Genomic DNA, 23,001 nt, shown 5'->3' on the forward strand with positions numbered 1-23,001 from the left:
TGCAACTTAAAAGTATGGATAAGTCCCCACTCTTTGAGAGCTGCACTCATAGTACCAGTCTACGAAAATGTTTCTCATGTGGACTCTGGAAACTATCTCTGTCCGCCTGTTGCATTGTAATTTGGGTTTGAGTTATATTTAAAGCACTTAATGACATTGTGTCAGCTGTTGGTTTGACTTCCGGGGGCTGATTTGCTGCTGAAAGAGTCATCCCGCGGTCCAATTGCTTTGTCAGGTTCGCCTTTGGCGACTCTTCATGGTTGGAGCCTTGCACTGTTGTTCCTGTGTTTGTGTCTGGCTTAGTGTTTCTTGTGGAATCTTTTTTCCCCTGATGCTTGTTTTGTCTTGCTTTCCTTAGTCGCTTTCGTTCGCGCTTTGTGAGATGGAGTGTCTGTTTTATTTGCCCATTTTGTGTTATTCCCGGCTCTTCTCTGCTCACATTTTCCGGTTCTTCCATGAGTATAAGGGATTGGTTCCCGTTTTTTTGCGATTGCCCGGGAGCATCTTTCTCTGTGTTGGCTGTATCCGAAATGTCATTTTGAGGGGATATTAGGTCTTCGATGTTTGACATCTGGAGGGCATGGGGGAGAGGTATTGGACTGCCTTCCATTTTGGCTGGCCTTATGTCCTCGCTATATGAAGTGGGACTGCTGACTGAGCTTGTCGTGTCTACAGGCGAACTTTCAGTCCTGGTGGTTTCAGAGAAGTTATGAACATCATTGGATTTATTCTGTACCTCTACCAGAATGTCTGTTAGAATTGCTGGTAATACTTTGAGCTGGTCAATTGTTTCAGAACATTGACATTCATGGTATGTTGTACGCGGGTCTTTCTGTGCCCGTTCGATGAAGGAATTCAGCTCGAGAATCTTTTTATCTATCCCCGCCACGTGTGAAATTACAATTTGCAAGATATCTATCTGAGACTTTAACTTTTCTGAGTGTTGAAGGAGGGCTGAGGAGATTGTTTCCATCATGTTTATGAACGGAGACCACAATGGAGCTTGGAATGGTAATCTGTCGACTGCTGGGTGTCTTAGGTCTTGAGGGCTGCTCCGTGCTTTATCCCTTATTTTGGATCTTATTACACCTGAGGCTCGTAGGTCTCCGGAGTCTGTTGGGTCTCGTCGGTCTCCACCCCGACCCTTGTCTGGGGTGGGCGTGTAATAGGATGTTCTGGTCCTCTGCTCGAATCAATGTTGAAGTGGAGTGGGAATAGCCCCAACGGACGATTTGAGGTCATTTGGTGGTAGAAGTGATGCCAACGCTGTTCAGGTTGTGGGGCTCCTACGCGTTTGCGCCTGCAGTGAAATTTGGAGTAATATAATGGCTAATTTGTGCATCTGTGCCTAACGGGTCATCCTTTGGCTGTATTGGGCCGTAGGGTGTCATCCTTGCGCTTGGAGATTGGTCCTTATTATCGGTTTCTTTGGTGTCCTTATCCGGTATGTCCAATGAGGCCTTATTATCCTTTCTTGAAGCAGTTCTCTTGACGACCCCGAGGTCATTTTCGTAAACCCTAGGGCCGAAATAAGATCCTAAACTTAGTGAGCGTCGCTTTTCTGGGATGATGGGATCCATTTGAACTTCTTTTATGTTCTCCATGCGCTCGTCACTTGGCATAATGTCTGAGTTGGTGTCGCCAGCTTCCTCCCTTGTATTTATTTGGGCGTTCACCGTGTGTTGATTCGTCGTCTTGTTTGGATTCTTTTGGAGAGTATCCCAGGGATAATGTTTGTTCTCATTTGTTTTATTGCTTTGGGTGTTGTTGTGGATCTGCAAGGCTTTAGTTAGAGAAGACACTGATTGAGACATTCTTTTAATACCGATTGCTGTCTTTAAATTCTGTTCCTGCAAGGCTGGCGGAGCGGATAATGGGGCCGAGAGTAGAAAATCTGTGATCTTTGTGTTTCTGAGGCATGCGGTCTTCGCAGGTGTTTTAACCATGAGGACCCTAAGAGTAATGTCTTTTGCCTCTAAAGTATCCTCTGTTATGTCCTCTTCAGATGAGTGGATGGGCTCTTCACTCTTTTTCCGGCATGTGAGTTGTTTGCTTTTACTTGATTTGACTATGGGGACTGTTCTGAGTCTCCCTGATCTCATGGTGAGGCTGCGATGTAGTTTTTTTGAGGGGTTTGCCCCCTGCTCCTTGCAGCCTGTCAGATGCCCTATTGGCCGCAACCGAGATGGAAGGGTTTCGGCTGCTTGAAATACTCCAACAAACTCTTATCTTGTTTTGTCTTCTCTTGTCTTATGGAGTCCTCTTGATACGGGTAGCTGTGGGATTAATTTGTTTTTGCGGTAGTCAATGGACTGGGCGAGGAAGGGTTCCGATGTTATCTGAGTGCTCAACTGCCACACTGGCTCAAGGTTCCTTTGATGTGGTCATTTGGTTTAGTTTGGTACTTTGTTAGTCTCTGTTCTACGCAGTTCTCTACTCTGCGCACTCTAATTTCAGCTCTGTGATACTTAGCCTTGTAACAGTGAGCCCAAGTCCAAGTCCGACTCCCAGACTCCCAATGCTGCCAAGGAAGACCTCCCCACAGCCTGCTGCTTGTCTACACTCCAGGGGTCCTCCCCCCTCTTCCTTGCAGTGCACTCCTGCTAATGCTAATGCTGCCTGCAGTGTTGCGGTTTTTGTCTTTATAGGCACGAGGGCAAATATGGACCGGTATGAGTGTGGGTGCTAGCAGGGTCAAGCCAGGATGGGCAGGATGAGAGCAAGGACCGGGGGCGCCACGGGATGGGGAGGGGAGAGGAGAGGGAGGTTACACCAACCTGATGCTGCCTGCTGTGGTCCCGAGGCTGGTCTCCCACTTCCACAAGTCGACCCGCCTTCGCTTCGTCCCTTCTTTTCAATCTTTACAGCGGACCTGGACAAGCACATCGCGGAGACAGAAAGCGATCCGCCAAAGCTAGCCCATCACAAAATCAGGAGCATTCAGTATGCGGACGACATTGTACTCTGCAGTCAGACCCCGTTGGGCTTACAACGTTCCATCATGAAGCTCCATGAATACATCAGTGTGCAGGGCCTGCAAATTAATTATAAAAAGACGAAGATCGTCTGTATTGCTTCTCGTCCAGGGAGGAAATCTTTCAAATGGCACATCTCAGGCAACAAAATAGAGCAGACCTGCTCGTACAAATATCTGGGAGTAGTTGTCGATGCCAGGTGGACTCTGAAAGATCACCAACTGTATAGAAAGGCACAGGCAAATAAACTTCGTTTTGCCCTAAACATATTAAAAACGAAATTGAACTGTCCATCCAACTCGCACCTGTTGAAGGTGATAGCCGCCAAGTTTTTACCCTCGCTCACTTATGGTTCAGAATTGTATTGGGGTAAAGATGCAGATTTTCTGAACACACAGAAATCACAGCAGTTCAAATATATCTTTAAGATTCAAAGGTTTGTATCTCAATCATTGATTCGCCTGGAATTTGGTCTATCAAATCAGCATCAAGTCAGACAAGCGGCCATTCTAAAACATGTTGGAAACTAAGAGCAGCCCAAGAGGACACGCTTATGGGCCTCTGTTGGATTGAGATGAACAACCAGACCAAGTCGAAATACGCTTGGAAACCAGTATGGGAGAATGCCCTTGCAAGTCTTAAGTTGGAGAAGGCATGAAATACAAATCTAACCTTTGCGGCTTTCAAAAAAGCAACCAACGGAGCAGCAAAGCAAAGATCTTGGCTAACAGACAAAGCCGCAACAGCACAGAAAAAACACAGTTGGAAGGTCCTGGCCACGTATGTGAAAATGGAGCCTCAACCGCATTTAGCTAATCACATATCCAATGCCGCCAAAAAAACACTCTTACAATTACGGCTGGGTACCACCGTTTTAAAAGACCACACACCTCCATGGAAGCAAACATGGCCGTCCCCTGTCTGCAGACTATGTGGGCAAATGGAAGAATCAATGTTGCACATATTGTGCATCTGCCCATCCTTGAAAATGTTGAGACGTTATTATCTACTGCATGTATTCCGCCTTTTTCATATTAGATCATGCCGCCCAGCTGTAATGCTAGCACTGAATAGTTACCATCTGCAGACAGCTTGTAGGGCCGCCAGATTCTGTCAAAAGGTATTGCTGCTAGTAGTGAAGACTGAGAAAAAAGGCATTGCTGCTAGTAGTGAAGACTGAGAAAAAAAAGATCACTGAACGCTCGAACATGGATGCCCGAAGGGATATGAACAGACTCCTAACCCCTTCTCATAAATATACCAAATATACAGACATTTTAGAAAGTTATCTTTTTTTTTTTTTAACGATCCTCTAAAGTCGTACATTTTATTCTTAAAACATGTGTTTTTATGTAACCATATTGTAAAGGTTTTAATTAACTATATACAATACAAAAAGGACTTACTATCTCCAAATCCCTCTGTTGGACTTTAGAGTAAAATGCTACTTAACTATATCCAAGATTGGGCTCAAAACAACAAGATTTTGTCCAACTCTAAGCTGGCTTTAAGACAGGAGTAGGGACTTTTGACCAAAACAATGAGACTTTATTTCCCATTCAAACAAACAGGTGAAGCTCAAACTATCCACTCTGTTCACTGTCTTTATAGACTTAAAAACACTATCTGATTCAGTCAACAGAACCCTCCTCTAGTCCCTATTGAGGGATCAAGAATTACCAGAAAATTGTCTTGCTGCCTTTTATTGCCTTCACTGAAAGAACACAGCCATGACCAGATAAAGGCTAAAATGCAAACATATGCCTGAGGTTCAGATTCAAAGTGGCCAGGCAAGGATGTGTACCTGCACCAACCTTATTCAATGTAATCATAAATTATGTGTGGAGATTTCTCATTGAGCTGAATTTGCACGTATCAGTAAAGGGAGGACAGAAAAATACATTACTTCTATTTGCAGGCAATGCTGTTTTCTAGGCAGAAAAAGAACTGTTAATGCTTTGCCCACTGAGAGGCTAGGAATATTATAGCAGATACAAAAATATCACAATTATAACATTTGCTCCTGCTTTTATTGTATTTGTTTGTCTTTCCGTCTGTATTTATCCATATTTATTTTTGTCTAATTTTATCAGTACCAATCCATATTTATTTTGGGGTCTGTGAAAAAATAAATATGAAACTAGTATATTTAAACTTTTATTTAATTGATAAATGTGCACACATGTTTGAATGCTTGGTTTCAATGATAGGGAAAGTCAGAGATGATAAATCAATGCACTTATATGAAAACATGCACATTTTCGTATATACCTTGGGGCTATATACTGCTGTGTCAGCCTCTTTACTAAAAGATTATTTTTTAACCCCCTTACTTGTCAATCCGCAAAGCTATCTGTCTGGTAGTCATGACTGATAGCATTTAGATTCACTCAAAAAGCAAACCAATTTTGGTTTTTATCCACATTTAAAAATAAAGACAGAAAGGGAAATAAATAGTGTTCTGTCTACATGTAGCTGTAAATATCAATAAAAAGAGAAAACAGGGAGCCTCAATTATAACAAAGAAGACCTCATTTATGGGTTTTACTAAAAAATGATCTTGAAAGTCTACATTCCAAATTAGTGGTGTAGCCGTGGACCATGTCAATACTTTCGACTCCCTGGGAATGTGTTTTAACCCCTTCGATGCTCATGACGGAACGGTTCCGTCATGAGGCACAGTGGAGCTATGCTGATGACGGAACCGTTCCGTCATGACCACACCCATTATCATTATAGTTCAGCACCGGAGGGGAATATGTCTAGCAGCGATGAGGTTAACAACCAATTGTCATGGACAGAACAACAGTCTATCGTGAGCCAGAACTTGGGTGCTCTCTTACACTTTAGGAACAAGTGAGGAGGAAGACTGATAGAACGCACTCTTCAAGCCTACAAAATGAAAGTGATGGTTACCACTATGCACTGTGCTGACCTGTGGAGACATAGAAATGAAGCAGAGCTGCAAATAATCAAGAATTGCTTCTTGTTTACCCCAGCCTCACCAATGGAGGCTTGGAGGTCTGAGCTGGGCTTACATAGCATTTACTCAAATATTAATGTAAAACCTGTTTTATACTGAGTATGTTATGGACAAATCATTTCATGGAAATTTACTCAACAACATTCCCCGATGTTTGGACTAACAACAACCTTATAAAACTACAATGGTAAAACCACATCTGCAATACTTAAAAAAAATCCACAGGATACAAGATGTCTGGGCGAACCCAACAAATAGATCCAGCCTTGCAAATATTAAAATATCTTACTGGGAGCGGATCCTTATAAAACACCAGAAAAACTCAGGGAGTCTGTGAATGCAGCACCTAGGTATTAAGGTTCTGAGCACTTGTTAAAAGATATATGGACTGCATATATTAGGCGATAAAGAGGAAACTTTATATACAATTTAGATCAAGATTATTACCAGTCCTAGTAACAAAGTGGTCCAACAATAAGAATGGCTCAGGGCTTCTTTAACTGTGAGATTGGAGGCCAAGAAACTCTGATGCACTTTATGCATTAAAACTTTATCAATAAGAAAGCGGCTCCTCTGTCCACTCGTAAAAAAGCATAAAACAAGGTTATGAAGTGAGATCATATCACTGTACTACCAGAAGGATCCTGATATCATCTTTCTGTCTGTTGCCTCCTACATTGTCATACAGTTAAATATACACATGGTGGATCCAGGAAGTCTCAGCATCTTATATATATATATATATATCTCCTTCACGAAATGGCTCCCTTTTCGCTGCATGTAGTGGCGCTCTTTGCTGCAGTGCAGAACTCCTCAGCTGAGCCCAGCCGTAATCAATCAGCATACAAATCCCACCAAGACAGGACAAAGCTGTAACCAAAAACCCGTTCATATTATGTGATTATGGATTAAAATACATAGTGAAACGACCTTTCGTGAGTGCACTCCGCTTTGAACTGTCTTGATGGGATTTGTATGCTGATATATATATATATATACTAGCAGCCCGTCCCGATGTTGTCCGGGTATGAATTGCTGCCAGTCGGCCAGTAGTATATTGTTTTGTAGGATTTCGTTTTGATAGCATTTCTTATCTGTGACAGGCCTGTGAAACGCTCCGATTCACAGTGCACTGCTGATGCACTTAAGAGTGCACGTTCAGTAGTGTGTGAACTCGAGTTTCTCTACTTTATTTTTCCTTGCAATATTATATAGCGCAAACTCGGCAACATGGCATGAGCACAATTTACATTACAGAAGAACACATTCATTTGTGGTAGGCACGGGAAGACAAAGCGATTTGTCTGGAATCACAGGATGCTGAGCTGATGCCGAGATTCGAACGTAGCTCCCCAGCTCTAAAGTTCGCAATTCTAGAACTTGTGGCGGGAGGTGTGTCTAAAAGTGTATATCGGTGCTGACCATTAATGAGAGAGACATGTGCATTTTTCAAATGGGTGGTGAAAAAATATGAGTATGTTTCTGGAGATGTGGGCCGCCATGCCACCAATGTACTTACCGGGGAGGGTAAACACCCATTATTCCGCAACTTTCTTTCCGCATACCATCACTCCGCATACTTTCATTACGAAAGTACCATGACTCCGCAATGTCATTATAACGCATGGCATTACATTTTATATGCTTTTACCACGCATACATTTACAAAGAAATTCGTTGTAAATGCATGAATGGTAAAAGCATGTTTTTTTTTAATGTTTGGATAAGGTAAGTATGGGTATAGGGGTATATGTTTTGAGGTACTGAGGTATATGTTTTGGGGCGTTTGGGTATTTTAAGGGTTCAGATATAGTTTTGGGTTATGGGGTACAGGGGTGGGTTTAGGGATAGGTATGGGTTTTGGGGTACAGGGGTATTTTTAGGGTTCAGGGCTAGGTTTGGGTTTTGGGGTATAGGGGTATTTTTAGGGCTCAGGGGTAGGTTTGGGTTTTGGGGTACCGTGGTATTTTAAGGGTTCAGGGCTAGGTTTGGGTTTGGGGTACAGGGGTATTTTTAGGGTTCAGGGCTAGGTTTAGGTTTTGGGGTACAGGGGTATTTTAGGGTTCAGGGGTAGGTTTGGGTTTTGGGGCACAGGGTTATTTTTAGGGTTCAGGGCTAGGATTGGGTTTTGGGGTACAGGGGTATTTTTAGGGTTCAGGTCTAGGTTTTGGGGTACAGGGGTATTTTAGGGTTCAGGGGTAGGTTTGGGTTTTAGGGTACAGTGGTATTTTTAGGGTTCAGGGCTAGGTTTGGGTTTTAGGGTTCAGGTGTAGGTTTGGGTTTTGGGGTACAGGGGTATTTTAAGGGTTCAGGGCTAGGTTTTGGGGTACAGGGGTATTTTAGGGTTCAGGGCTAGGATTGGGTTTTGGGGTACAGGGTATATTTATAGGGTTAAGATGGGTTAGTGTTTAAGGGTGTTGGGGTATTTTAAGGAGTAAGGGTGGGTTATGATTATGGGGTGCAAGGGTATTTAAAGGGACCAGGGTGGGATTAAGGGCGGAACGTACCACACGCCCCCAGCGTTTGTCACGCCCCCAGCACAACGCAGACACGCCCACAAGGGACTACTTTGCTGGCACGGTTCTTTTACCTTTTAAATGTATATGGTGGGTGTCGGCATAGCCTATGTCCTTCTGCTGCAACTGCCCTTTCCAACGCTGTATTGGGGGTTGTGATTGGTGCTGTGGTTCCTGAGATTACCCGCCTCAAAGGTTTGGGCTCTCTCTTAATTATATTAGTATGGATATGGATGTATATATATATATATATATATATATATATATATATATATATATATATATATATATATATATATATATATATATATATATATATATATATATATATATATATATATATATATATATATATATATATTTATGATTCCAGAAAGATTCTGTGGGCAAGATGTATTAACACCAAAAAGATTTAGAAAACACACTTTTTAGATAAGGTGTCTAAGACCCCCCCCTTAACAGATTATGTAGAGACTTGCAACAACACACCACTTAACCAAAACTATATTTAAGAATTATCACAAAACATTATATAGAAGGGTGTTCCACAAGGTGTGATCGGTGCAGTGCTACAGTTTACAACAAAAGACAAATGTACAACATATATTGCATCAATAAGAGCATGTGAACAGGTATATACACAGTTGACTGACAAACAGGCCATAAATCTTGATATGCTTTTATCTATTTACTTTACACTCCGGTCATGTTGTCACTAGGGGTGGGCGGAAAATCCGTTCCGCTCGCGGATTTTGCGGATTTTCGGGAAATCCGCAATCCGCGAGATTCGCGAATCTCCCGCAAAATCCGCAAATCCGCGAGCAGCGGATTTGGCTCGCACTGCTCGCACTGTTCGCGTGAGTTCGCGCCCCGCGAATAAGTGCGAATAAGTGCAAAATTGCAGAAATACGCTCTTAGCAAAACTGAAAGTAACTACTTACCAGGTTCAAAAGTTCAGGCTCATCATTAGTAGCCATTTTCTGTAGTGCTTCCTGAGGGGCCCCTCCAGAGTTCAGTTGCAGGTTGCAACTATTATGTGACCCTGCTCTGAACCTCAGAATAGTTACATATATGCCACAAAGGTCCTGAATTACAGCTAAGGGAGACAAGCAGGAGCCAGGCTGGAGGTTCAAATCCATTATTCAGCCCCTAATTCATTATTGTCAGTTGGGGCAGGGCAGGTGTTGTAACTAATTTTGCAACAATGAAAGCACTTAGCAAGTTCAAAAGATCACTAATCAGGAAGCACTAAGGAAGCAGGTGCCAGCTAAAAAAATATTCTGTGACACATTAATCAGCCCCAAATTAATTCAGGTCACTTGAGGCAGGGAAGGTGTGCTTGTTGCCACAATAATGTACACTGACTGGACAACCAGAGGGTGCTGTGATGAAACAGAGGGTGGCATGGGTGGGCCAGAGGGTGGCATGAGTAGTCAGAGAGTGGCAGTGGTGACAGAGAGTGGCAGTGATGAAGAAGAGTGTCCCAAACAGGCTGGACACGTAGAAACAACAAGTTCGCGAAACTTGCGACCCGACAGGTAAGTTCGCAATTTGCGACATTGTACAAAACCCTCGCGAACTGGCAGAAACCCGCGCAAACACAAAAAAAAAAAAAATCCGCAAATTCGCGGAAATTCGCGGATTTTGCGGATTGCGAATCCGCAAATCCGCAAAATTCGCGAACGCGAGATCCGCAAAATTCGCTCATGCTTAGTTGTCACACAGACTCCTACAATGTTTCTAGTATTATCAAAACCATTACAAAATGTTACCTTTTCCACTGAAGGCAGTTGGCCACTCTCTAGAACTGTTTTTCCATTTGTTGCATCAGTGCTCGAAAATGGAAGTACATAAAATGGCACACCAATTTCAGCCTTTCCATCTGCCTCTTCTAAACCATGCTTTTTGGATCCAGATTGTGGGCTGAAACTCCTGACAACTTCCATGGCCTTCAGCCGGTCTACTCGCTCCTTTTCAGCCTTCTCCTTCTCCAGACGTTCCTTCTCAGCACGTTCCCTCTCTTGTCTTTCAAGCTTCTCCCTCTCTCGGTCCCTACGCCCCTTCCGCACAGAAGTAGCAGTGCGTTCGGGAATTTGATCCTCCACTTCTTGCTGGAGGTCTTCTGGAGTGGCTGGGTGATGGAGATTCCCATGAACTCGGTCCCAAAAGGTCAGAATGTTTAGGACCTCCTTTTGTGAGTTCTCGTAACGAATGAACCTCTGCACAAGCTGCTTCTCACTGTCACTCATGACTTCCTTCTCAGTTTCTTCCTGTCCTCCAGAAGGCACGGCAGCCTGGGAAGGATCTGCCAGAAGGTTCCCAGTTAATTTGCTTCTTTTCCTCTTTATGTCATCCGTGTCGACCGACACAGGTGCTCCACGTTCGAATACAGAGGCTCTTCTCTCTTGTGAGGAGTCTATCCTGGCACTGATATTTCCACCCTGGGAAAGAGGGAATACAATTTAGAGGAGCAGGTTCTTTAGAGTTTAGTCACTTGGCAAATCATGCACGCTCTTGTTAAGTTATTTCAATATTTAGATAGCACAACATGCCATAATAAAAACGTTTGAGTACCAAGTATATTTCTATTCAAATCAAAATTCATCCAATTTAAATATGATGCCAAAGGAAATGGGAAGAAAGAAAAGGGGAAGAATAACTACTAGGATAGATGACTGAGAAATGGAATGTTGCTGACATGAGACAACAACCTAGAAGTGAAATAAATTCTCCAATTGCCTTTTGTATCCTAGAAGGGGGCATGTGTGTTTTACTTAGTTTGGACGATCAAAAGAAATTTGTCAAGGGAATAAAAAGTTTTCTTAGGGAAAGCAAGCAAATTGTGTGCATTGAAAATACTGCTTAAAAGAACACACATCATTACCAACCACTCATAGAAGTCACATTAATGTTTAATGTTTCAGTGGGACAATTACTTTTAATATGCTTTACATTATAACATTGAGAAGAGAGAGCTCTGCTCGGATGGGGCAATGCTTTTGAGTGAAGTGCATGTTATAAATACTATACCAGCATTGATTCAGAGACTAAAAGCATTTTACCCGTTTTCTTCCTTAACGTTTTACCTAAAAGTATCAACTTAAACCATGAGAACACAGGGTTCAGTACACCTACTTAACACTAGTGTTGTTAACATGCACTTACATTTCTGATTTACAATTTCTGACATTTCAAATGTGTTTGCAAAATGCTGATTTCGTTTTTATTAGTTTTGTTAAACAGACAAACAATTCGCAAAACATAGGCAACAGAACCGTTAGTGGTCGGAACAGCAGATTCAACATGGTAAATTGTTACTAGAAAATGCTTTTTCGAGTTCATCCAAAGTCTCTGCTTGTTCCACTCCTACCAAATGCTCTCCTAACTTCTACGAAACTGTAAGCCAAAAAAACACCAAGGTTAGAATTTGGTTATTATTAGGCCTGGGCGGTAAATTGCGTTCCGCTCGAGGAATTTGGGTAATTTTGCGTTCTGTGGAGAACGCGGGATTGCCAAAAAGTCCGCAATTCGCGGCTTTGCAGAATTTTTGTTTGTTCGCAAAGGAGCTAAGACATGGAAGTCTGTCTCAAGTCAGAGGAGAGAACTACTCCCCAAAAGTGGTAAGAGTAATCTTTTGCAGATTCTCTTTTATTTATTTTCAAACTTGTTGCATTCTCGAATTATTTTAAGCGCTGCATACAATGGAAAGCTGTTTTGTAGCAGTAGTCGAACAAAACAGAAACAAGCATTGGCAAAGTCAATAGGTCTCGAATACATGGCTTTATGAAACAAGTTAATTACCTTTGGTAATGCCTTATCTGGTAGAGACTATCTAGTCTCAGATTTCTTACCTTAGAATATACCCAGGCATCAGACTGCATACCAAAGATTTTCGAGCAGTATCCCTGCACGCCAGTAGGTGCCATCGTTCCGCTCCGCATCACCTGCCTGTAAGTGCTGTGTGTGGTACCTAAATAGGCTCCCCTCCAGTGTGCTGACATCAATTGCTTTTGTGACTTTCCAAGCATGGACCAACATGAGAACTGCCAATGGTGCGGAAAAACTAAGACCCAAAAAGGATGTCCCTTACACTGCAATTGGCGCACAACGCAGGGAGGATCAGTCGGTAAGGAATCTGCTGCTAGATAGAGTCTTTATCAGGTAAGGCATTACCAAAGGTAAGATAGCTGTTCATTTGGTAGAGACTTCTAGCTGCAGATTCCTTCCTTTAGAATAGATACCCAAGCAATGCCTTCCCTGGGGGTGGGTCTGCAAATCCAATTTAAAACCAAAAAGTCCTGTAGGACCGAACTAATAAAGTGCCTGTCGCGACTGACCTGACTATCCAGACAGTAGTGTTTAGTAAATGTGTTATCTTCAACAAGGAGCTACAGGGAGATTAGCAATCAGGTCAAGCCCCCACTCACTAAATCGACACAACTGAGTGACCAGCACTATTTTAGAACAGTTCTGTGTGGATTACAATATCTATTGTGGCACCTTCTCTTAGGCGTGCTACTAGGGCAATTAATCTATTTCCTTGTCCCTTGACTTGAATCCCTGTTCAGTTTAAAATGTTCTGTTCCCTTGACATACATCCTGTTATGTGGTGTAATGCATAAATACTCAAACAAGAAGTAATCACCACAAGTGAAACCAAATGTGAAAACAATTTGAGAAAAAGATGTGGAGTGCCTCACGGAAGCAACACCATGGAGTTCCGCTGGTAGGTTCTCACCTGTGGACTCTGGTTCTCATCATCAGCACTTCCGCATCAGAAAAGCAACAAGGAAAGAAAAATGTAGTGATGGTGAAAGAAGAAGAGCGCACCGCCCGACTGTGGCTTACACCACAGGTCTCGACTGCTGCGCGTTATCAATTAAAATTGCATATCTAAATGAGGCTCGGTTCTACTTAATACCTTGCATCACCCAGTAGGAAAATGGTGCCCTTCCCTCAGCGCTCTTGTGTGTGTGAGGCAGTAAAAGTAATGGGGTATGCTAAAGCCCCTGTTTGTGCGGCAATCGTGCAAAGACTGGCAGCGCCTCCCCCTCTACTCCTTACCGGTGTTGAGTGCGTTTCTTCTCAAAAGTTGTCCTCTCGGATTACCCGGCGAGTCTCCTCCATTTAGAGGGGCTCGTCTGACTTCCGACTGCCAATTCTCGCGGGAACTCCTCCCGCGTTCGCAGCCTCGTAGTGGATCTGAGAGTAAGACCTACAGCGGGCGCCATCTTAACACCCCCAGCACTATGCGTGATTTCTACTATCCTTATATGTAACCAGTGTCTGAAAATGACAATAAACAAATGGGAACATTCGCGGGGGATTAATATGGCAATCCTCCATGCTAGATTGCTCGTTGTTTGCTGACACTTCACAAGTGTTTAAATTGAACTCTGTTGTGATTCCTAATGTCAGCGGCCCGGGAAACATAATACTTACCTCAAGGTTTAGACATAATACAAATTTGACTATTTTGTCGCGCAAACTAAAAAGAGCAAAACGATTACACAAAATTAGAGGAACAAAAGAAACAAGGGAGAAATGCACAGACCTATCAAAGAAGAAGAAACACTTAATATGGTCACTCAAACAGGAGAAACTAGAGCATGACTGGGTAACAATACACAAGCTTTCAAAACCTAACAAACAACGACAACTTTGGCAATACATTTCAAACTTGGAGAACGGCAAAGTAGATAGGCGCAACTCAGTACACGCCGATGTTTGGATAAGGTATGCTGCCTCAATCTACACTGAGAAAGCATCTATCGCAGCCCATGAAAAACAAGAGGTCCTACTTGCAACTGGAGAAGAAACTGTTACGGAAGCCCGCGCGGAATCACTTGGAAAAGAACAAGATGGTACCTCAGTTAAACAAGTGATAAGCAGGATAAGAAGAGACGGGGCTCCTGGGCCTAATGGCCTCCCCGGGGCAATCTTCAGAGAAGATCCAGTTTACTGGAGTAGAATTCTCTCCACACTGTTTACCGAATGTAGACTAAAAGCACAAGTACCAGACTTGTGGCGAGGGTCCTTCTTGCATCCTATCTTCAAGAAGGGGGACAACACAGACCCAAAAAATTATCGACTCATTGTCCTCCTGGACATCGAAGGGAAAGCCTATGCCAGTACTGTACTGAAGGAACTAAACAAATGGATTAAAGAGAATGAAATCCTCCCCCACTACCAGACTGGCTTTCGCAAGGGATGCTCCACAATTGATAACATCTTGGCCATGTCATACTCGAGCCAGCAATGAAACTGTAAAAACAACAAACCAATTTTTACATGCTTTGTAGACTATTCAGCCGCCTTTGACGGGGTACCCCGAAATAAGCTCTGGAAAAAACCGAGCAATTGGCACATCCCAGCTGGACTCCTTAACGCTATCATTTCATTATACAGCAATACCTGGATCCAAGTAAAACTAGCAGGCAATACTATAACAAAGAAGTGTCAGACAAATCGTGGATTAAAACAGGGCTGCGTACTCGCCCCCACGCTGTTTAATCTTTATACTGCAGATCTGGGGAAGAAGCTTCTGAACGCCAGCCTTGCAACGCCAGAAATCGGGAGAAACAAACTGCAAATTTTACAATACGCGGACGATTTAGTGGTAATGGACCACACAAAAATTGGGCTGCAAAGAGGGCTAGAAGCCTTAAATAAGTACAATGAAATCAACGAGCTCATAATCAATGCGCAAAAAACAAAAGTTGTTGTTTTTGGCCACTTCCCCAAAAAAGCCTCATTGAAATGGCACGTGGGGAAGGAAATGATCACAACCACACGCTCATATAACTATCTTGGGTGCTGGTTAAGTGAAACTGGCAAAGCTACATCACATACGCACAAAATGAAGGCCAGAGCACAAGCAACAATTTTTTCGATATGCAAATTAAATGAGCTCATGCAGAGCCCAACGTCAGCTCCCATTAGAAAGGTACTACAAGCCAAGATCAGGGCAACCGCAGGATACGCACAACAGGCGTTCCCAGGCAAAATGGAGGCAATGTTGGATAAAGTACAATGCCAGGCCTACAAACGTATTTTTAAACTTCCCAAATACACTCGTCACAGTTTAATTCGTTTGGAGTTTGGCCTAAAGCAACAAAGTAAGGAATGCTTCGGAACACATGCTAAATACTTTTACCAAGTTTTAACTGCCCCAGCTGGAAGTTTAAAAAGTATGCTGAAGCCAATTTACGGAGATACCGCTAACCCGTGGCATAGCTACAGAAAAAAGCAGTGGAAACGTTGGGGCTTGCAATTGAAAACTGGAAAGATGCACCAACAGACTACCTGGCGATTAAAAATGCAATAAACAAACAATGTCTTTATTCGTCAAATACAAATGATCTGGAAGAATTCGTAACAGAAAGAGGACCACCCGGGTTGGCAACATCATATATAGGGCATAAAGCACAGCCCTACCTCAGCCAAACACTTGGAAGGAAAGCACTCAAAAACATCATATGGGCCAGACTATTGCCCCTCCAAATTAAAGAGCTATACCCTCGGTGGAGGTCCCTGGAATACAAAATAAGATGCAGACTCTACAATTACAAAAACGAATCTCTGTTACACATGATTTGCTGCTGCCGCGAGATGCTCTTGGCCCGACGGATCTTTTTAAAACAAATCTGGCTACGACACGGGGTTCGATCAGTAAAAGAAGCAGTTTCGGTACTTTTCTCCTGCACTCTTCCATCAGACCTGGCCAAGTTTGGGAAATACATGGCCAAGCTTCGAAACAGGCTTTCGGAAAATGAAGGGTCAGGCATGATGAAATCACCTTAGACCAATAAGCCAACTTGCCCCACAACCCAGACGGATACTACATTATTTGAATAACTATAATATCTTAACTTACGCAAGCAAGTCACTAATGTGGACACACTGGTATATGCTTGCTGTTTTTATTCACAGATACAAATATTAATATATATATTGATTTTTATATACTGATTTTGAAAGTTTCGTATACAAATGCATTTTTTAGGACTGCCTTTCTTTTTAAGATATATTGTAAATGGTTTTAAGTAACTGTGCAATATAAATAAAATATTACTACTATTCAACTCTGTGATTCTAGCCGATACATACATTAAAATGCACCGGAGTATTTTACAAATAATATCCATTAGGGCTAGAGGGTATAGACATGGCCTGCCATCCTTGACACGGAAGAGGAAGAGGCTGAGTGGTACTGGCTTGGTTGTAAGTTTACATATATTAAAACTTACATCTATTCAGGCAATGATGCTTACCAAGTTTCTTAAGAAAGAGTTTCTATCATCTCTATGGACATGCATGCTGGAAGCTGTGATATCTTAACATTTTGAATAATACAAAACAGTTACCCCAGGATGAAAGATTGATACTGACAACCCTTAAATTACTCTAACAGACTGTGTAGTTGTAACCGGGACCCTCCTTTGCGCCCCGCACTTGGGCGCGAACTAACCATGTGTGACCCCCCCCTCTTCTCTCCACAGCCACAGCACTCCACGATATGGACCGGACAGGAAAAGTATAGCTGCGATGAAGAGGAGTATGGGCCCTTTAACTGGACCGAAGGACTGATGGAGGAGGAGGAGTCGGGAACTCGGATAAAAGGCGGGACCGATAATCAACAGGTGTGTTACTACACCGGAGGAGCGGTCAGAGAGGAGCAGAGTGGAGTGGCGGGAAGCAGCGAGGAGGAGTGGAGAAGCGGAGGACGAGAAAGCAGCGAGGAGGAGTGGAGAAGCGGAGGACGAGAAAGCAGCGAGGAGGAGTGGAAATGCGGAGGACGAGGGAACGAGAGGAAGGAGTGGAGCGGCAGCCTACGGTGGATCAGCGAAGACTGCCTAGCGGAGGAGGAGGAGGAATCACTGACCACGGGATGGAGAGCGGATCAGAACGCTGGGGAAGCCGCTGGTACCCACGAGCAAGCGGGAGGAAACGACGGGAGAACAGAGTACGAAAAGGACACGCCCGGAGGCCAACACCACGATCCGCCCAGCCGTACACCAGGAGGGGTACGGCTAACAGAGGTGCATAACCGCTTCCTGGGGTGGTTTAGAAAGAGAGGAAGACGCATAACCTAGTTAGTGATAATTCCCCTGTACAAACCCGGGATACCTGCACAATTCACCCCCTCCTTGTTTTGTTAATATCAAGTCCCCGACTTGTGTGAACGTACACTGGGTGGTTCCCCACGGCCCCTACCTTGTGAATTGTTGTAAACTACGCCTGTTGACTGATACCCGCCTCTCTTCTGTTTTCCCTTTCGTTGTCGGCGAGGGTGGACAGCACGGAGCTTCCGAAGCCCAGCAGGAGGAGGAGCCCCGTCCGGAGAAGGGAAGAGGGAGTACTCCGCAAGACCCGAAGAGAGCGTAGCCGATCACCACGCAGAGGAGCGGCCAGAAAAACATACACTGATTCTTTGTTAGAACGAATAAACCCTGGCAAAACCAAGACACGTCTCCTGCCTTTTCATAGTCCCGCCGTTACAGTAGTATATAACCTCTTGCTCGTTCCCTGGAAATAAACCACAGTGTGTCTTACAGGTAAGCACTAACATATATCTACTGTTTGAGTGTACATGGCCCAGATGTTAATATGGGGTGCACAGGTGGCCTATATGCATCTTCCTTCATGTCTCAGGCTTATTCCACTCAATGACATCATTCAATCTCCAGCGATCTACTCCTTCTTGGTATATCCATCGTGCCTCCTTTGTTGCCAGTCTCAATTCCATGTTATGTCTGTCACCCATCACTTTTTCTAATACAACCCATTTCAGGTTTTTGTGGTGGTGTTTCTGCTCCTTGAAGTTTTGAACCAGCTTGGTTGTCAGTTTGCCAGCTTTAAGAGTGCTAATATGTTCCTGTATTCTCACTTTAACCTTGCGCGTGGTCAAACCAATGTATTAGAGACAACACGGACAGGTAAGCCTGTAGATGACATTGTTGGTGTTACAATTACTAAATCTGTTGAGATGCCAGATCTTCCCATTAACCAATGTTACATTGGTTGCGGGTGCTGTCAACTCACACACCGATCAGCCCCCACAGGGGAAATGTCCGGGCGGTATCCCTGTTTCCCTTATGTTAACTGCATGGCGAGTGTGAACCAGTTTATCCTGTAGATTGAACGACCGCTTAAAGGCAAATCTGGGAGGTGACATTCTCATATTGGCTGTGTTGAGTATGTGCCAATGTTTTCTGATTATTCCCCGAATTTTGGTGGACAGGGGATCGAAAGTGGTGATCACAGGTATGCACTCTTTTTTTCACGTTTGTTCCTCTCCAACAGGGCAGCCTTGGGGGTATTCAATGCCCTCTTCCTGGCCTGTCGGATAACTTTAGGGGGATACGCCCTTTGTTCCAATTTGCTGGCTAGTCCCTCCGATTGTTCAGCGAACTTCTCCACACTGGAACAGTTTCTGCAATATCGCAGAAACTGTCCTACCGGCAAGTTGTCACGCAGTGCACGGGGGTGGTATGCACTGTGCAGGAGAGAATTCATGTCAGTGGGATTCTGATGTACATTAGTCACCAGTCTTTGATCTTGTGCATGGATGTCTAGATCAAGATAAGCAGCTGTGTTCTTACTATAGGCCCATGTAAATTTCAGACAAGGATCCAAGTTGTTAATCCAGTTGAGGAAGGTTTTGAGAGCTTCTTCCTCACCTGTCCAGATACACAGGATATCATCTATGAATCTCTTCCAGAGACCAATATTGGTCCGGAAGAGATTCACAGAATGATAAATGCAGTTGGCTTCAAATTGTCCCATGTAAATACAGGTCAGACTGGGGGTAAAAGTTGCCCCATTGATGTACCCGAGACCTGTAAATACGTTTGTCCTTGTATGCCCCAAAATTTTTTGTCAACGCTATTTCCACGCATTGTAAGACAAACGATTGTGGGACATCGTAGAAGCACTGACAATTCCCCAGGGCCCTTGCTGCTGCCACCAGCGTGGCTTCCTGGGTAATGCTTGTGTACAGTGATTCCTCATCAATCATGACCAGAAATTGTTTTTACGGGTCAAAGTCGATGGTCTCCAGTATAGTGAGGATTTCGGTGGTGCCCTGGATGTATAATGGTTGTGTAATCACACACTCCCTCAGAAAAAAATCTGAGAACTGGGATAATGGCTCCAAGAGTGATTGGATGCCCGAAACTATTGGGCGCCCCCGTGGGGGTCTTTGGGGCTTATGGATTTTGGGCACCACGTAAAACGCTGGTACCCTCGGTTTGGTGTTCACCAGAAAATCTACTTCCTTGGTGGTTAGCCATTTCTTTTCCTTGGCTTCTCCCACCAATTTATTTTTAAGATCTTGAAGTTCGCCGGTAGGGTCTCGCATCAGGGGATGGTAGTTCTGGCGGACACCCAATAGTCTAGATATTTCTGCCTCGTAATCCACCATGTTCATAACCACCACTGCTCCAACCTTATCGGCGGGCTTGATGGTTATGAACACGTTGTTGGTTTAGTAAATGTGTGTAAAGATGCCCATGTTGGTGCTAGGCAAATATCCAGGTTAATAATTTATTGGGCTAATACAGTGTTTGCAGCCTTAGCTCCCCTGGAATGAGCATGCAAACCCTCAGGGGCTTCTTGGCCTGTGTGTAGCAGATCTTGATGCAGAGTAATATCCATCTTGTAAACTTGTAGATAACTTTAAAAAATATTTATATAGTTCAGCCCTCTACCACCTAAACACGTCCTGAATCTAGAATCCACCATACAAGAGGGTAATAACAGGATTCAAAGGCTTGAGATCATCCCCAATTAAGAAGGAAGACTTCCTGGATTTGGCGGTAGCTATTACTTCGGGTTCATGGCTCGACCCTCTCCCTCTGCCTATTTCTCTGCTGCCTTTTCCGATAAAATTATTGGAAAGACATATTGCAGGAAACTCACCTCTCTATACAGTGCACCACAATAGGGGACACTGTGCAGAGAGGTCAGAGAGACCCTTATTGGTTTGCAGAGGAAAAAGTAAATAATACTAATGCTCTATTTTGTGGTAGTGTGGGCGTGCTGTTAGGCTTATCACAGGCTAGTGCTAAGCATTTGTTGAACTCACAGAGGCAATAAATGGAAAACTCTCTCAATAATGAAGTCAAGGCTGATTTATAAAAAAACAGCAAGTCTTTTTATATAAATTTTGAACCAAGAATTCGAGTTACAGGTAAGCATGTAATACGTTTTAGCAATAAGCAAGGTAAGTACAGGTAATATATAGTTAAATGCAATTACGCACAATTTTATCCTATGGAGAAAAACATAGAATGCAATAAATCACAGTGCAGCAGGACATTTAGGCGTTCACCTTCTAGTATTTGAATGTTAGGGAGCCAGGGCCAAAGTTCTACCAGCAGTTTCTCAGGAGCGTCCTGGATTCAGCCAGGAGTAGGGTGCAGGGAGAGTAAGTATCTGGCGCTAGGAAGATGTGGGGGGGGGGGGGGGGGGGGGGCGGTACCTAAAACCAGGCTGTACAAGGGGGACTTATAGGCAAGTCCAGGGGCACCAAAAAGAATGCAGAGGTCGCAAGGGCTTGGGGACCACGGGAGCATAAAGGTTTTGGAGATTCCCTGGCTGGTGGGGTTGGATGCAGAGAAAACAGGTGATCCAAGCTCTGGTGAGAAAGTACATCTCCTGATCAGGGGTAAACACCTCAGAGGGGCTGGTGCCGGATGGCTGGGCCACTCAGCAAGTGGGTCTCAGGGCTGCTGATGGCCCTCAATGGGTGCTTAGTCCTCAGGCAGTTGGAGTTCAGCTTGGAATCTTGTAGGCAATCTTGGATAGCAGGGAGTCCGGATCTCCAGGGTTGGTGCTGCTCAGTTCTGGATGATCCCGGTGTCTCCAAACTTTGTGAGGAAGCACAGTTGATCCTTTAGAGCTGCGGTACCTTCACCGGGGGAGTTGAGGCATCGGTGGGGCCAGGAAACTGCAAGTCGCAAGTTTGGACTCAGCTGTTTCGATGCCTGTGATGCAGGGGAGTAGCTCTTCTTCAGAAGGGAGTTCTCAGGCAATTTGGGGAAGTACTGAGGGCCCTTAGGGTTTGTATGCGTCTCTTACCAGCAGGATGATTCAGGGTTCCACAATTGTTGAGTGTTTGGGCTGCAGGAAGGGTTTCGCACTAAAATCCGGTCCAGACTCTCTGTTCTCTAGCTCAGCGGCTCTTCTTTGTTCTTGGTATTCTTGTGTCTGTTGAATCTGAAATTCAGGGCTCAAGGGTGCTACCCAAAAACTAAATTTAGGGCTGTTAAAGGGAGTGCCAGGTAGTGGCCAACGGCTAAAACCTTTAGGTTGACTACACCCTCTAAATGTTCACACTAATTGGGGAGTGGGCATGACCATGCCCCTGATAGGCTATTTTCCCCTTCTTCAAGATGGTGGAAAGTGAGCTGGGGGTCCACATCGCCTGTCCTGCCTTAGAGGTGGTGCTGGTTGACCGGGGACCCTCCTCCTCATCTAATAAATGTTCCCGTCTATCTTACTGCAGAAAGTGGGGTCAGGACACGGGGTTGCCGTCTGATGCTAGCAGGAGAAGCGTGGGTCAGAGTTCAAAGGCGGCATCGTCTTTGAAGCTTCCAGCCCTGGAAAGATGTACCTGTCTCGAGGAGGTGTGAAGCACCTCCACCCAGGGCAGGCATTGTTTTTGGCCCCAGAGAGTGAAGGCTCTCACCCCATGGGTCCAGAAACATGTCTGGTAGTGGCCGGCTAGGTGAGACCAGTCAGGATCACACTAGAGGTCAGTAGGTTTTCAGGGGACCCTTCTAAGGTGTACTCAGGGTGCAACTATTAATAAATCTGACACTAGAATCAGAGCAGGTTTATTAAGACATGATGTCTGGTACCAAACATCCCATAATACAGTGAAGCCATCACGGAACTGGGAAACTCGTAATGATAAGTGTCCAGTCCATATACTCTCTATAGCTACCCTGTTCAATTACAATATTCAAGAATATTAAAGAATCAACATGGATATTGCAGGGGCATTTCTGCTCATGCTGACATGTCCTCACAGGACATATATTGCACCCTGCCTTAGGGCTAAGGCCTGGCAGAGGGGTATCTTACCTATATTTCATGCAGTGTTTGTGGCACGGTTATGTCTGCACAAAGGCACGCAGTCTGAAATGGCAGCATGCATGGCCTTGGTGAGGGGAACTTAGGATGGCACAATTCCTAAGAATTGGGACCCCTCTTCAGTGCCAATACCCTTGGTACCAGGAGTATCATATACTAGGGACTTACAAGGGGGACTGAAGTTGTGCCAATTGGGAAACAAAAGGTACAGCTTAGGAAAGGAGCTATGGCACAGGGGACCTGGTTGGCAGGGACCCTGTGGCACTTACAGTCGAAATCACATCATTTTCCAGACAAAAAGTGGGGGCTGAACATGTCCAAAAGGGGCACTTTTCTACACATATCAATAAAATTATATTGACCATTATCGAGGCCAGGCCATTTACAGGTTTGATATGGCCCAATGTGGGTTTAGGCCTCGCAATGG

At 44.2% G+C, this 23,001-nt stretch overlaps 1 protein-coding gene across 1 annotated transcript in view; it reads right to left on the reverse strand.

The window, feature by feature from the left end:
* Positions 1-23,001, reverse strand: part of HYDIN (HYDIN axonemal central pair apparatus protein) — a 2,950,008-nt gene that overhangs the window by 1,360,811 nt on the left and 1,566,196 nt on the right. The window contains exon 46 of the mRNA XM_086945295.1: positions 10,247-10,915. Within this exon, the coding sequence (XP_086801421.1) occupies positions 10,247-10,915 (669 nt within the window). The remainder of the gene's footprint in view (positions 1-10,246; positions 10,916-23,001) is intronic.

Source organism: Lissotriton vulgaris, chromosome 12 (genome assembly GCF_964263255.1).
Source record: "Lissotriton vulgaris chromosome 12, aLisVul1.2, whole genome shotgun sequence".
In the NCBI taxonomy this organism is placed as follows: domain Eukaryota; kingdom Metazoa; phylum Chordata; class Amphibia; order Caudata; family Salamandridae; genus Lissotriton; species Lissotriton vulgaris.